This window comes from Heterocephalus glaber, unplaced genomic scaffold, assembly GCF_053883595.1.
Source record: "Heterocephalus glaber isolate CG9 unplaced genomic scaffold, H.glaber_assembly_v1.0 deba00000738, whole genome shotgun sequence".
Lineage (NCBI taxonomy): Eukaryota > Metazoa > Chordata > Mammalia > Rodentia > Bathyergidae > Heterocephalus > Heterocephalus glaber.
In genome coordinates this window covers 2,775,868-2,791,193 of record NW_028258161.1, presented here as the reverse complement: position 1 = coordinate 2,791,193, position 15,326 = coordinate 2,775,868, and the positions used below count along the sequence as shown (strand labels likewise).

Sequence of the window (15,326 nt, the reverse complement as noted above, 5' to 3'; positions counted from 1 at the left end):
GTCATCTTAAGAAATTCCCCAGCTACCTCATTCTTCAACAACCCTGGTGAGTGAGCACTCATCAGCACTGAGGCAAGACCCTCCATCAGAAAAAAACATGATTCCCTGAAGGCTCAGATGGTCATAGGCGTTTTTTAGCAATAAAATTTTCTTAAATGAAGGCTACATACATTTTTAGACAATATACAATTGCATATTTAATATGCTATAGCATAGTGTAAACACAACTTTTATATGGACTGGGAAGCAAGTTCATTATGATTTGTTTTACTGTGATACTCACTTTATTGTGGGGGTCTGGAACCAAAGATGGCAGTATCACCAAGATTTGCCTGTAAGATTTCTAAATTCCTTCAACTCTTTGAAGTTTTTATGCATCATCAGCTCGCAACTAGTACTACCAACAAGAAGTCTGAGGTCAATATGATTATCAGTTGTATTCTGTAGTTAAGTTTTTTCCTGTCACTAATAATTTTTAAGAATCATAAGATCTTTAATACGATAAGGCTACAGACATCAGGTATTCGGTACAGTTTTCCTCTTATTTATGTCACTTGCCCCTCAGTCGGCCTTTTCTACTAGCAATTTCTCAATTTCTAATTTACTCTGTTTTCTACTGAGCCTGCATTATTTTTCCTACTTATTTTCAGTTACCCTGGGGGAGGGGAGGTAGGCAAGGGCTTAGATGATTGTCTTGAAACCTGTTTCCTTAGCTTTCAGAAATCACCAGAAAAGCAAACTACTTGGCATAGGATTTCCTTGTTTTTCACCTCTCCTTCACAAGCATACAGGTTTCAATCACAAAAAACTTAAAATGCCTCAAATGTACCACTTTATTTCAAATACTAAGCCTTAGCAAACTGCTGTTCTTTAAAAGTTCCTTCGCCACAATCCCAGGCTCCTAGTGGAGTGAAGCTCAGCCGGTCCCCAGCACCCGGAAGGAAGCTCCCCACCTCCATCCCAGGCTCCTAGGGCAGTGAAGCTCAGCCGGTCCCAGCACCTGAAAGGAAGCTCCCCCGCTGCCATCCCAAGCTCCTCGGACAGAGAAGATGACCCGCGTGCATGCCAGAAGCACCCCCTCCCCGTGGAAATGAGAAGACAAATAAACAAGCCTCAAAAACAGACTTCCAGATCACCTACAGCAACCCCGAAGGGAAATGAGATGGAACACTCTGATACTCAACCACCTGGACTCTCTGAAAGGGCAACAAAAGAGGATCTGGGAAAAATGAAATCAGAAATAATTACTCAGATAACAGCAAAGATTGTGCTCATGGTGCAAGACATGATTAATAAATCTAGAGAGGACACAGATCAAAAAATAGAGGATCTGAGGAATATGATGGAATCCCAACATAGGAAACAAATGGAATCCATAAAACAGATACAAACAGATTTCCAAGAGATTAAAAACTCCATCGAAAGTCTGCACAGCAGAATGAACCAATGTGAGGATAGAATTTCAGATATAGAAGATAAGATTGCAATTAGTGAGGAGAAAAAGAAAAATTGCTTTAAAATTGTAAGGGAACACAAGAAATCAATCCAGCAGCTGCTAGACGATGCAAAGAAGAATAACATAAGACTGATTGGAGTCAATGAAGAAAGAGGAGAGAGTGCAGATGACATGAAAAAACTCTTTACAAAAGTGATGGCAGAAAACTTCCCAAGGAGGGGAAAAGAACTTGACATACAGATAAGTGAGGCATATAGGACCCCAGCTAGCCTTGATCAAAAAAAATCTACACATAGGCATATAATAGTTAGGATTCCAGAAATCCGACAGAAGAACAAAATTCTACAAGCAGTGAGGGAAAAGAAGCAAATCACATACAAAGGAAAGCCCATCAGAATCACAGCAGACTTCTCAATGCAAACCCTCAAGGTAAGACGAGCTTGGAGTGTTGTATTTCAAGCCCTAAAGGAAAACAGCCTCCAACCCAGATTGATGTACCCTGCAAAACTATCTTTCAAAATTGATGGAGAAATAAGATACTTTCATGATAAAGAGCACCTCAGGAACTTCATGAATACCAAACCGGCACTCCAAAAATTTTTAGACAATACCCTAGGAAAAGACAATGAGGATCACAACCCCAGGAAACCCAGCAGAATGAATCCATTGGGCGTGACAAATTAAACGCAAAGAGGGAGAATCCAACAAAAAGAAAAAGTCATGACAAGGCTTTTAAAACTTTTAACTTCATCTCCCTAATGAATGTATAATTCAATCTTGTTATTGTACTGATTAGTATTTTTCTGATTCTAGAGTTGCACAGCATTCCTTGTGCTATACTGGCTCTTTATCATCTTATGTCTACATTTTAATTGGATTGTCTATTAATGAGCTCTAAGAATTCTTTATATATTCTGCTCATAGGTTATATGCATTGTAAATATGGTCTGTTTAAGGACTACTTTTCATTTTAATGATGTCATTTAAAGTTCTAAAGTTTGATGGAATCTCATTTATCAATTTTTTACTTTACATCATGTTTTTTGTATCCTAGGCAGTTCTTGCCTACCCTGAATTCATAAACATTTTCCCTTATAATTTCTTCTTAAAGTTTTATACTTTTAGGCTTTCATATTTAGGTTCACAGATCCCTTCAAGTTATTTTCATGTATGGAAAAAAGGGTTGAGGTTAATTTTTTATATACGGATACCAGGTGTTCTAGTGCTGTTTGCTGAAGACACTATCTCTTCCTCGGCTCTTGAATCAAGTTTATATTCTATAAAATGCTAATGTTAAATAATCTTTCAAAACTCAGTGGACCATATATGTGTGGTTCTATTTCTAGATTCTCTGTTTTATTCCAATGATCTATATGTCTTTCCTTATACCAACACTGCCTTGATTACTGTAGCTTTAGAAGCAGTCTTAAAATTGGGTGCTAAACGTCTTCCAACACTGTTTTTGTTTTTGTTTTTAGCTTTTCTGGGTCCTTTGTACGCCTACATAACTTTTAAATTTCAATATCCGGTTCTTCATTTATAGCAAGTATACACAGACCTGAATTTTTATATATACCTTGTGTTTTCTAATCCTGCTAAATTCAAGTACAAGTTCTAGAGGCTCCTAGAGATTTCTTAATATTTTGTCTGTAGATGATCATTTCATCTACATTTAGATTTTGCTTCTACCTTGCCAATCCCATCCTAATTGTGTCATTTTATTGCCAGGCTATTTTGGTTTGGGCCTATGTTTCAAAGTTTAATGGACAGATAAAGAGTAAGCATATCTGCCCTTGTTCCCCACCTTAAGGAGAAAGCATTGTATCTTCTCCATTCATACAAGGCGTTCTCGCTGGAAGTATGGGGTACATGTCTTTAATTTGTTGAGAAGTTTCTGTTCTACTTCTAGTCTCCTGATAGCTTTTACCATGAACAGCTGTAGAATTTGGTCCAATACTTTTTCTCCAACTAGTGACAGGATCACATGGCTTTTTCCTTTCCTCTGTGAAAATGATGACTTTTGGGGGTGGATCTTCCAATGCTGAACCAACACTGCCATCCCTATAACAAAACCACTTTCTACACACTGCCAGATCTGACTTTTTTTTTTGGTACCGGGGATCAAATTTGGGTCCTTGCGCTTGTGCAGCAGGCAGCAAAACCACTGAGCTAAATCCCCGGCCCCAGATCTGACTTCTAACAGTTTGTTTTGTTAAACAAATTTCTATCTATGTTCATACTTTTTTGTTCTATTATCTTTATCCAATTTTAGGATTAGCACAATGTTGAGTTCCTAAAATGAGGGGAGAAGTGTTCCTTCTTTTTTCTGCTTTGATATAATTTATCAGTTAATAGTTTATGAGCCTGCTGTTGTCATATAGGTAAGTTTTCAAGCTAGGAATATACTTTCTTTAATAGGTGCTATTCAAATTTTATATTTCCTCCAGAGTTAGTTTCATTAATTTGTCTTCTAAGTTACTTCTTAGAAGTTGTCAAATTTATTTGAAAACAGATTTTTGTAATATGCTTTCTATATCCTTTTAAATTCTGTAAAATCTGTGGTAATGTCTCCTAGATCTTTTTTTTTTTTGGTACCGGGGATTGAACTTGGGTCCTTGCACTTGTGAGGCAGGCGGCAGAACCACTGAGCTAAATCCCTGGCACATCCTAGATCTTAATATTGTAATTTTAAAAATGTATAACGGATATTGTGTAACAGGAAGAAAAGGTCTAAAAGAGCAGGGGAATTGGGAGGGGTAGGGGAAGGGAAAAAAGGGAAAGGAAAAAAATATGAGAAGAGGAAAAAAATGGAAACAAGGTCGTTGCAAATAGGGAAGGGTGGAGGGGGTGAAGGGAGGGCAGGGGAAGGAGAAAAAAAATAAGAACCAAGAGACTCATGTAATGGTACAAGATCCCAATGAAGAATGTAACTGTATTTTACACCTAAAATGTACCAATAAAATTAATAGGGGAAAAAAAAGAAAAAAAGTTCCTTCCCCACTGTCTGTTTTGAAAATTTCTTTGTAGCTCCAACATCTCTTCCTATAAAAGCATTCCAGATTGCCCTTATATTCTCCTCTCCACAAAAATGAATCATTCCTTTTGTCCTACTATTCTACCTTATCCATACTTAATAGTACCTTTTTTTGAGAAATAATTCATATAGTGTAACACTCAGCTTTTAGTATTTTGTACCTAAGTACATAATTTAATGGTTTTTGGAAGTCACAGGGTTTTTTAACCATCGCTACTGATGCCAAACTATTTCTGCCATACCCCAAAGAAACCATGTATCCAGTCTCCCCATATCATTGCCTCCTCCCAGCTTCTGGCAACCACTCATCTACTGTGTTTTCTGCAAAGTCCATTTATACACCGAACCCCACAATATGTGGTCTTTTGTGCCCAGCTTGTTGAATCTAGCATAATGCTTTCAAGTTTCATCTATGTTTTATCATATATCAGCACCCCTTGTATGGCTGAGAAATACTCCACAGAATTAAACAGACCACATATTGCTTACCTACCAGCTGATGGACACTTGGTTTGTTTCCATTTTGGAGCAACTGTAAATAATCATTTATCAGATAAATGGTCTGTGAATATTTTCTCCTATTCTGTTGGCTGTCTTTTCACTTTGGTAAAGTCTTTTAGGGCACTAAAAAGACACTTTATTTAGGTTTATCGTAATTTAGACAAATTCCAGTGTGGTGCTTAGTTGACTGTCAACTTGAGTAGGGGGAATGCACAGCTGAACTGAGTCGGCATGGTTCTGGGTGTTGAAGACCCACTTAAGGAGGCTAGCTGTTGGATGGTACGGCATTCTGATACTGACTTGCATGGGACATTGCCATGGGCTCCAGGACTCGGGCTGGATTCTTTGGATCTCTAGTGCACAGACAGATCTTTTGCAGTCTTCTACATTTGATTCTGTGGGTGGATACTGTCAGCTAATCTTGGAAATTTCTGCATCTTGCATTAAATCTGTTTCTCTTGCAAACACTGACTACAACATCCAGCATCTATTTTGTTCTTTTGTTGCTTATGCTTTTGGTGTCTTAAGAGACTGTCTTACTCACTTTCTCATTGCTGCAACCCAATGCCCAATACTCACAACTTAAAGGAAGAGAAGTTTATTTTGGCTCACACAAAACAGCTCCAAGATGGAAGACAGAAAAGTGGCTCACATCATGGTAGCCAGGAAGCAGAGAGTGAAGGGAAGAACTGGGAAGAGAGAGAAACTCTCCCAGCTCATGGCTCCAGTGACCTCATCTTTGATCACATCCACCTCCTAAAAGCACATTCAAATAAAAACCTGCCTTTGAGCACATGAGGCTTTCGGGGACATTCTCAATCTAAATCGTAGGAGACTGCAGCCTCATCCAAGGACATGAGGATTTACACTTTTTTTTCTAAGAGTTTTACAGTTTTAGATCTTACATTCAGGTCTTTGATCCATTTGACTTAATTTTTATGTGTGTTGTGAGGTAGGGTCTTAATACACTTGTGCTGTAATAACACAACACCTGAGACAAAATAATTTATTCAAAACAAATTTCTTTCTCATAGATCTGACAATTGTGATGTCCAAGATCAAGGTGTTGGCAGGACTGCTCTCTACTTCCACTGTGGTAAATTCTTCCAAAGGGGAAGAATGCTGTGTCCTCATGTGGTGAGACAGACAAAGGCGAGAGAGCACTCTCTTGAATCTTGAGCTCTTTTAGAAAAGGTGCTAATTGCATTAAAGATGGCAAGGCCCTAACGACCTCAGCACCTCCCCAACTCATACATACCTCTTAATATAACTACTGCATGTGGGATTCAGTTTCAGTACCATCCTTCAAACCATACCAAGTCCAAATTCATTCCTTCTTACATGGATATCCAGTTGTTCTAGTACCATTTATTGAATAGGCTATTCTTTCTCCCACTGAATGGTACTGGCACCCTCGTAGAAAATCAATATATGGGTTTATTTCTGGATTCTTGATTCTATTCCACTAATCTCTATATGCTTTTCTTCATGTTTAAGAGCACTTTAAACAATGCACATAACTGTTTATCTCTGTTAAACTCTTGACTTCCTCAAGGTCAGAAGCCCCATCTTTATTTTAGTGTTTTTAACACAGTTTTTAACAGATTCTAAAAAAAATCTAAAATTAACCACTATCTTTACCTATTTGGAGAAGAGTGGGAATGGAGTCCACAGGAAAGGAGGCTTCTTTTCCCTTTACATTATAAAGTGGTTTTGAAATTCTGGTATTTTATCTCTATCACTTGAAACAGTAACTATTCTAACATTTACTAAACACCTTCTCATCCAGTAATATGTGCACTTAGAGGGTGAGGCAGTAAGTAATAAACCCGAATGTCTACAGTTAAAAGCAGTGATAAAATGCTGTCTTACCACCCTCCCTGGTTTTGATTACAGTCATTGTAAGATGGAGCTGGAGGAACCAGAAATCACTATCAACAACCTGGCTATCTACGAGTCTCCCAATCCCTCATTTAGTCTTCTTGAAGGATAATTTAATCTCAGCTTGCTGTGGTAGAAATGTGCAAAGATAGTATACACCAAACAGATAAGTGGGAAGCTAGGCAAGGAGTGTGTCTCTAGGAAAAGGGCCCATGACCAGATGGACCCTGATGTCAAAAACGCAAAGAAAATCCAGGAATAGTGGCACGCACTTGTAATCCCAGCTACTCAGGAGATTGAGGCAGCAGGCTCACAAGTTCAAGTTCAGCCTAGACAATTTAGTAACTTGGTGAGATCCTTCAAGATAAAAAGTATTTTTAAAAAACCCAAAGGGCTGAGGATATAGCTCAGTGTGAAGATCCTGGGTTCAATTCTCAGGATCACAAAAAGAAAAAAAAATTGATTTCAATGTCAAAAGAATTTAACACAGGAAACAGGGTTTGTTATGGCTTGTGTTTAATGTTCCCACAAAGCCACAAGTGAATGAGGTGGGGCTATTCTGGAGGTGCCTGACTCTAGAGTGTGCTGCTGGAATTAAGGGCGTGTGATTACTAACCCACTACACGTGAGGGATAGGTTCCACACCGTGCTCATCCTTGGTACTCTGAATAAGATAAAAGGGGCAGGAAGATGGCGTTAAACCTTCTTGCTGCCTTTGCTGCTTTGTGGGCGCCATGCTGTTTCTCCTGGGTGCTCCCTGCCTCAGAGCCAGCCTGTAATGGACTGAAACCTGTATGAACTGTAAGCCGTATAAATCCCTTCCCCTCTAACTTAGGATATTGAGGATTTTGTCTCAGCAATGAGAGAAAATTAACACAGGGTTTAAATTGTATTAATTATATGATTTGGGAATTTTTATTATTTCTGAAGGGAAAGAATAGTTGTATTCTCCTAAAGTAAATCCCTGAGGCCTATTGTTTTCTACATATAGTTCTGAAACATAACCAATTACTATTGCTAAGATTCTAAAAATATAACTTGAACAATTTTTTTTTTTTTTTGGTACCGGGGATCGAACTCGGGTCCTTGCGCTTGCGTAGCAGTCGGCAAAACCACTGAGCTAAATCCCTGGCCTAACTTGAACAATTAACACAACTGAATTCAGATAACACAGAATAGGACTTAGGTAACTGAAGTCATAGGTCTGAATTTTAATTTTAGATCTTTGTTCCTCTTCCTAAGCTAACCCAATTATTATGATGCTGATTTTTTAGGAAGATAAAATGGTTTCAAAATTAGGATATGAAGTTTTAAAAACCCCTATTTGCAAATATAGTATATAAATTTATAGTCTATCAATTTTTTTCTTGTTCGTGGTGACTAGAGGTCAGTGTAACGTGTCACGAATATGGTCTTTGGAGTTAGAGAAAGACCTGGCTGAAAATAACAGTTCTTTCACTTAGTAGCTAAGTGACCTAAGTTCTTTTTCCCTTGGTCTAAATGGAGATGTCTCCTCCTTCAGAGTGATAAAGACTTCACAAAATTCTCTAGGAGGGAAGGAGGGAAGGAAGGGAAGGACGGAAAGAGAGGAGGGAGGGAGGGAGGAAGAGAGGGAGAGAGGAGAGAAAGGTGGGTAGGTAGGTGGAGGGAGGGGAAGGAGACAGAGAAAGAACAAAGGGGAAGGAAGAAGGGAGGAAGGGAAAGAGGGGAAAGAAATCCAGAAGCCAGGCATGGTGGCACATGCCTGTGATCCCAATAATCTGGGAGGCTAAGGCTGGAGGACAGTAAGCTCAAGGCCAGCAAGCTCAAGGCCAGCCTGTGCAAGCTTAGAGTTTGTCTCAAAATAAGAAACAAAAAAGGGCTGGGGATGGAGCTCACTACGAATGCTCTGGGTTCAATCCCTAGTACTGGAAAAACAAGGTCCATACACTGGGTACTCAATAGTCAGTAAAGCAGCGTCAGTCACCTCATCGCTGGGACACCACACCTGATCCAACTTAAAGGAGGAGAGATTTACTGTGGTCACATTTTTAGTCCATAGCTGGCCAGCTCTAAGGCAGGAAGGCGTGGTGGAAAGAACTTGTAGAGGAAAGCTGCTCATGTCATGGGAACCAGGAAACAGAGGGGAGGAACTGGGAGGAAGACAATGCCTGTCTAGGTCACACTCCCAGTGACCACCCCTAAGCGGTACCCACTTCCTAAAAGCAAGTTGGCCGCAGCGCCGCATAATTCCACCACCTTCCAAAAGCCCCATGTATGAGTGCGAGTCATTTGGGAGACACCTAGATATAAACTATAACAAGGAAAGTATGTATATTAAGACAAATCATCCCCTTTAAAGTCCCATGACAGACAAAAAGTGATTCTGTATAATCAGAGGGACTAAAATTTCATGTCAAGTTAGACCTGAATTAGTATGCTCTGTCATCGCCCTGTGTCATCTTGGCTTGTGGTTCTAAATAAAAATCTGTTTTCCTCCTCTTGGATTGTATAGGCAGTTTAAGTCAGTCACAAACAGGGTAGATACCAGTATGACTGACATCTGCTTGGTCTATGTAAAGTTTGGTGGTCCCATGGACCTGGGATTTAGTCACTAGCCATGTGATTTGGGATAAATTGCATAATCTTTCTCATTTTGGTGTCTCATCCTTCAAGTGACTTCCTTTGCCAAAGTAAGCTTATTTTAAGGCCTCTTTAAGTACCCAAACTTTATTTTTGCTAAAGCCTATTTTCTTAGTTATATGCAATGCAAATAGCCTGTAGGTCTTTAGTATAAGGTTCCTATTTTATAACGGAAATAAAGAAATATTTTAGAACCATTCATGGAAGATACTCAATACCTTTATTATAGGGTAAAGAATTATCAATTATTTGGAGAATTTGTGGATACTGCTGGAGGAATTGGAGATGCTCTCTAATAAGCGGGTTATCCCTCTTCCTCGAGCATGGCTGTTTTGGCCTGGAATTTTCACCCCAGATGGGTAATCATCTAGGATATTGAAAATATAATGAAAGTAATACACAATTTTACAACTTTATTATAAAGAGATGTCTCAACTGACCTTTATCCTACCGTGGGCCCCTCATTAAGGCATAATTTAAAGGGTCGTGAATAGGAAAAAGATTCTTAAATAAAGGCAAAAACTGAACAAAAATGTTTCTTTTTGTTTTTAGGGTAGGAAATCCTAATTGCTTTAGGTACCACTTGAAATCTGATGTCACTAGCTTTTCTCATCTCCCCAAAAGTATCATCACATCAAAGCTACAAAACTATAGCTACAAGAAAAAAAGATTTTTCTTCTAAATATTCTCAATGAAAGTCTAAGGAATAAGTTATATTCAAAGTGATATGAAAACATACACATCTAAATAAAATGCCCAGTTCAGTAGGTTTCTGAAGCTAATCTAGCAATATCTGTTTAAGTACCATACTCTGGGATTTCAGTGAGTTTTAAGGGTCTAACTTCTGTAAAATGTATTCTATAAAATTTAAGATGCTTACCAGAGGGTGTGTTTGATCTTTGTTCCTGATTAGAACAGCTGAAATGAGAGAATCCTGGACTCTCAACCCTTTGATTCTGTAAAGCAACAGAAAAATACCAGGGGAAAAATACTTATTTCTTATCAATTATTAGATGTTCTAAATAAATTTCAGATTACTCTTTTAAAAATGCAAACACACACCCAAATACTTTTCACATCTCTGATGTTCTTTTGCTGCAAAAGGGGTGAAAGAAATAGTGCGGACTCAGGAAGATCGAGGGAGGGCCTGACATTTTTTTTAAAAAGATGAGATTTTAGCATGTTTGCTACACAGAACGTTTGCTAATAGCATGTTTGCTAATAAGAATGATTCAGAACAGGGGGAAAATATGACGATTGAAGAAATTTGAGTTATAAGTAGGAAAATGGATGTACCCCGAGCCCAAAATGTTAAGTGAAATCAGTCAGACACAAAGCTTAAATGTCTCAGTTTCTTATTTGTAAAAGCCAGAGTACAGTTAAAAGGATGAAGTGAAAGAAAGATGACAGCGGGCAGGGACAGGGCTTTTGTAAGTGGGAAGGGGACCAAGAGATGGGCGGGGAGGAAGCAGGAAGAGCTGAGATGCGTTAATACACACGGGCACCGGCTCCCACAGCGACTGCAATCCCTGGGCATCGTAAACATGCACTAAAGAAACGGAAAGTCACTGCAGTCCTGCCCTCAAATCACTACGGACAGAGTGGTTTTAAGTAGGAATGCAGATGATTACCCACTGATTAAAATGGGTAAAAACGGGATAAATATGGTAGATGCAGGTAGGTAAGGCAGGAATATTGAACAATCTTTTGTGACTGCTTCTGTTTTGTCAGAGAAGTAGGAAGCATTAGTATTAGCTAGAGCAAGTAAGGGAAGGGGTGAGAGAAACTAGAAGGAAAAAAGAGGAGAGAAACAGTGCAGGAATGAAAGATTAAGACGTTCGTGACCAGGCCTTCATTTGCACGTCTTGCTGCCAGGTAGCTTGAATCCCTGGTGCTGCATGTGTGACTGTCCCATCAGGTGGAACGTTCTGGTGGTCCAAGCCAGCGGGAACGTGTTAATCAGACTAGAGACATGGGTAACTACCAGGCAACATCAATGGTCCGCTTAAATTGCTGGTGATGAAAATTCAGTAAGACTAGTTAGCATGGTGGTACCTTTCCAGGCTCATTTGGCTTCACAGGTGTAGAAGCTGAACAGGCGAAGAGTTAGATTTAATCAGTTAGTTTCTCACACCATCTGTGAGAAGAGAAAAAGGGCCCGTGGAGTTGACAATGAGTGCAGGGCAATAGGAATGACAGAGTAAGGAATCTAAGGCAGGAAGGAAGGAGGCGAGGGAGCAGCTGGGATTGAGGTGGTGAGAAAGCGGACACAAGGGTGTATCTTTGGGGCCTATCAAGGAGTGTGAAAGAACGAGCCATGAACCGTGCGTTCCACAAGAGGTAAAAAAAAATGTTGGCACTGAGCAATGTGCCACTAAGGAACACAGTGGTAATGACAAGGGAGGATGTTTGAAATTGAGGCTATGAAGAAAGTACCACTGGGGTTTAGGATATGATCACGGGAGTGGGAACTTTTCTATGGTGGAAGACACTCAAAGAAAGAAGTCAAGGAACTGAACTGAGAGGTCAGGTTGCTGGAAGAATCATCTATGGGGAAAATTAAAGATTCTGAGGGGAGAATTGCTCTCCTACATCAGTGCAAGTGAGGAGGAGGATGAACTTAAATGTTTGCTCACTTCAAAAAGGTACAGCAGTCTGAATGGCATGCGATTCAAAGCTTGGAAGTTTTAGGGAGAAGGTATGAAAACCTCTGGAAGCCAAAATGAACGAGAGCCACTTCTAAGGTAGGCCTACGGCAAACTAGGGAGAATAAGACGGCATCATTTGAAAGGGCAAACAAAGAAGCAGTATTCTTAGACAACAGCCAAGGTCTATTTAGAAACAAGAAGGTGAAGGGACTTTCCCAAGAAGTTGAAGATAGCTATGATTCTGCTGATAACCAAGGCTTCTTACCCAGTAACGCCCTGCATCCAATACAACCATTTTGGGTGTCACGCTATTGCTGGCCTCATAGTCCTGAAGTGGTATGTGAGCTCCCGTGAGCTGGATTCCAAAGAGAGTGGCCAGTGAATTGCTGATGCAGTACCTTTCAAAGGAAACAAGAGGAAGTTCATTACAAGAATCTCATCAGTTCACTCAAAGAGCATTCTTATTTTAAAATTTCTAACAAAGCACCTGAGAAATACTATTCTAAATTGGGAAGAAAAGAAAGAGGTAAGGAAGCGATTTGCATTATATGACAAGTTATTACTGGTAAGCAATCTTCTGATTAACAGTAAGTAGAATAAAACTTCAGGTTACAAGGAAATGGGAAATGGATCATGATTTTCAAATGTTCAAGGCAAGCAGAGGGCAGAAGCAGAACTAAAACTACAATTACCAACAGTTAATCTTTTTTTTGCGGGGGGTACTGGGGATCAAACTAGGGACCTTGCACTTTTGAGGCAGGCAGTGGAACCACTGAGCTAAATCCCCAGCCCCTCCAACAGTTAATCTTTAGAACCAGTTATCACCTGCTGTGCAAAAGGCCCACTAGAGGACCTAAAGATCTGGGACTCCAAGTACTTTTACTACAAAATGAGAAGAAAAAAGGTATACGTTTTGGGAGCACTTTCACAAGAAAAAGTTGTCCTTAACATGGTTCTGCCAGCTTGAACTACTGGTGGTGTATGTGTGACTGTCCCATCAGATGGCCTGTACCACCTTTGGGGCTGTCCAATGCTGCTCCATGGGACAGTCATGGATGTACCATCGGTGGTTCAGAGCCACCTGACAGTGAAACATATGAATTACAGCCCCATTGTGAACATGTTAGTGTCAGTAGGGAATTTCACTCTCCTACAGGAGTCCAAGAAGGAAAAATTTCAGTAAGTGTTTCTGAAGATTCACCCCAACTGTTCAGGTAAGTAGTGATGTTGACATAAGAACAAAAGTAGCATGAAATAAAAACCACCTTTGCTTTATAATAGAATGTGTAGTAAGGAAGGTGAACAGAGATTCACTCCAGCTGCCACAACAATAGCAAGTAAAACAGTCAGAGAAGAATTTAACAGAGTATATCTAGGAAGAAACTCCTTTTCCCAACTTACGCGATCTTCTTGCAGACAGCTAAAGCACAGAAGAGAATGTCATGTTCTTCATGCCACTTGCACCTGCATTTAAACAATAGGTTTTACTCTCCTTACTGAAGTGGTACTGGGTAAGGGTTTTTTCTATGTGCTATTTCTAACTTACCTCACTGAAATCATTTAAGGAAAACTGACAATATTACTCAAAGTTTCCAATTTAACAGACAAAGATTAACAAAATATTACTGTTGCTCTCTGCATACAAATTCATGATACTATGCAAAGTACACATAGCCATAATAGTTAAATCTTACTTAGAAATAAAAAAGGGGCATTCTGGAGGCACAGGAGTGACTAAGGGTAACATTTGCTAGCACTGTTCTAGGCAGCTGGCATAGAGGATTAAATGAAACATTAGCACAAAACTTTCTAGTGGGGAAGGCAGATCCAAAAAGGTGAAAGTATAACAAATATTAAGTTAGATAATGTTAAGTTCTAAGGAGGAAAAAGCTATATCAAATGTTAAGAAGGGGCAACATTTTAGATACAGTGTCCAGAAAAGGCATCATTGAGGAGGTGATGTTGGAGAGACAAAAAGTAAGCGGTGTGATTCAGTACAATGTCACACAGACTGAAACAACATACTTTAATGGTGAAAGCCACTATAAACCTGAGCCACTAGAGTAAATGATTTATTAAGATATAGAAAAAGCCACCTGTAATCACAGCACTCTGGGAGGCTGAGACATGAGGATCACAAATTTGAACCCAGCTTGGATAATTTAGTGACTTAGCTAGACCCTGTCTCAAAATATGGAAAAGACTGGAGATGTAGTGCAGTGCAAAGGCCCTGGGTTCAAATTGTAAACAATTCTTTAAAAAATGTTTTAAAAAGACTCACAAAGGATTACTTGCATAATACAAATTGTCTAAATTTAGCAAGAATCTTCATTTAAAGCTGCAAACTTGATGTATGATACAAATGTAAAAAGTCAGTTTCACTGGATGGCAATTATTTAACTAAAACAGGACTTTCTAAAATGAAGATTAAACATTTCCCAGTGTACTTCCAAAGAAAAGTGATTTACTAAATATTATTCACAAAACTCTGTAATGAAGCTGTAAGTTAAAAACTAAACCTAACTTCGTAGACAGCCAACTAACTATACAGTCAAGCGATTTCTAGGTTTTAGTTTTGCTCCTCACCTAGAACTCAAGCCCAAGGGCTCCTATCTCTCATACATTTTCTACTGGAGATCAGACATGAAATCAAAGTAATTGGAAAGCTTACAATATACTCAAGGATTAAAACAAGCAAAACATAAAAATATGATCCTGGGAGAAAATGCCTCCAAATCTAGTGGCAGTATTAAAAATGGCATTGTCTTGATATGTTTTTACTCCCAACTCCTGATCTTCTTCCTCCAAATCATACCAATCCCCCTGAAAAATATTTTTCTAGTAAAGTTCGTTCTACATGTAGCAAATCAGATCTGCTTTGTGTATTTTGTTAAGCTATTAATATTTACTATGCAGCCTTAAATCTAGGTCCAACTGTGACATAACTGTAAAATCTCAGGTGTATTTTATATGAAAATCCTCTCCAAAGTTCTATCATTAGGCCACACATGCATTCACAGCTTACTTCCAAAGCTTCCAGGACTACATCTCACTCAATGAAGTAAAGCAGAAAGGCCTTTACACTCTTCTTTTCCACCTCAAAAAGTTCCAAGTCTCCTGTCCTATTTCAAGGTTAAGCTTCCTTCTTCTTTTCAAGGATACTCCTGCCTTGAGAACCACCACT

The 15,326-nt window shown here is 39.1% G+C and overlaps 1 protein-coding gene across 3 annotated transcripts in view; it reads right to left on the bottom strand.

Annotated features, from left to right (window-relative positions):
- Positions 1-9,695: 9,695 nt before the first annotated feature.
- The window catches only part of Mael (maelstrom spermatogenic transposon silencer), a 36,780-nt gene continuing 31,149 nt past the window's right edge, over positions 9,696-15,326 (bottom strand). For all 3 annotated transcript variants that reach the window (XM_021244731.2, XM_004865248.4, XM_021244732.2), the window contains 4 exons: positions 13,544-13,606; positions 12,408-12,540; positions 10,375-10,450; positions 9,696-9,861 (listed from right to left, as the gene is read on the bottom strand). In XM_021244731.2, coding sequence (XP_021100390.1) covers positions 9,740-9,861; positions 10,375-10,450; positions 12,408-12,540; positions 13,544-13,606 — 394 coding nt within the window. In that variant the 3' untranslated portion in view covers positions 9,696-9,739. The remainder of the gene's footprint in view (positions 9,862-10,374; positions 10,451-12,407; positions 12,541-13,543; positions 13,607-15,326) is intronic.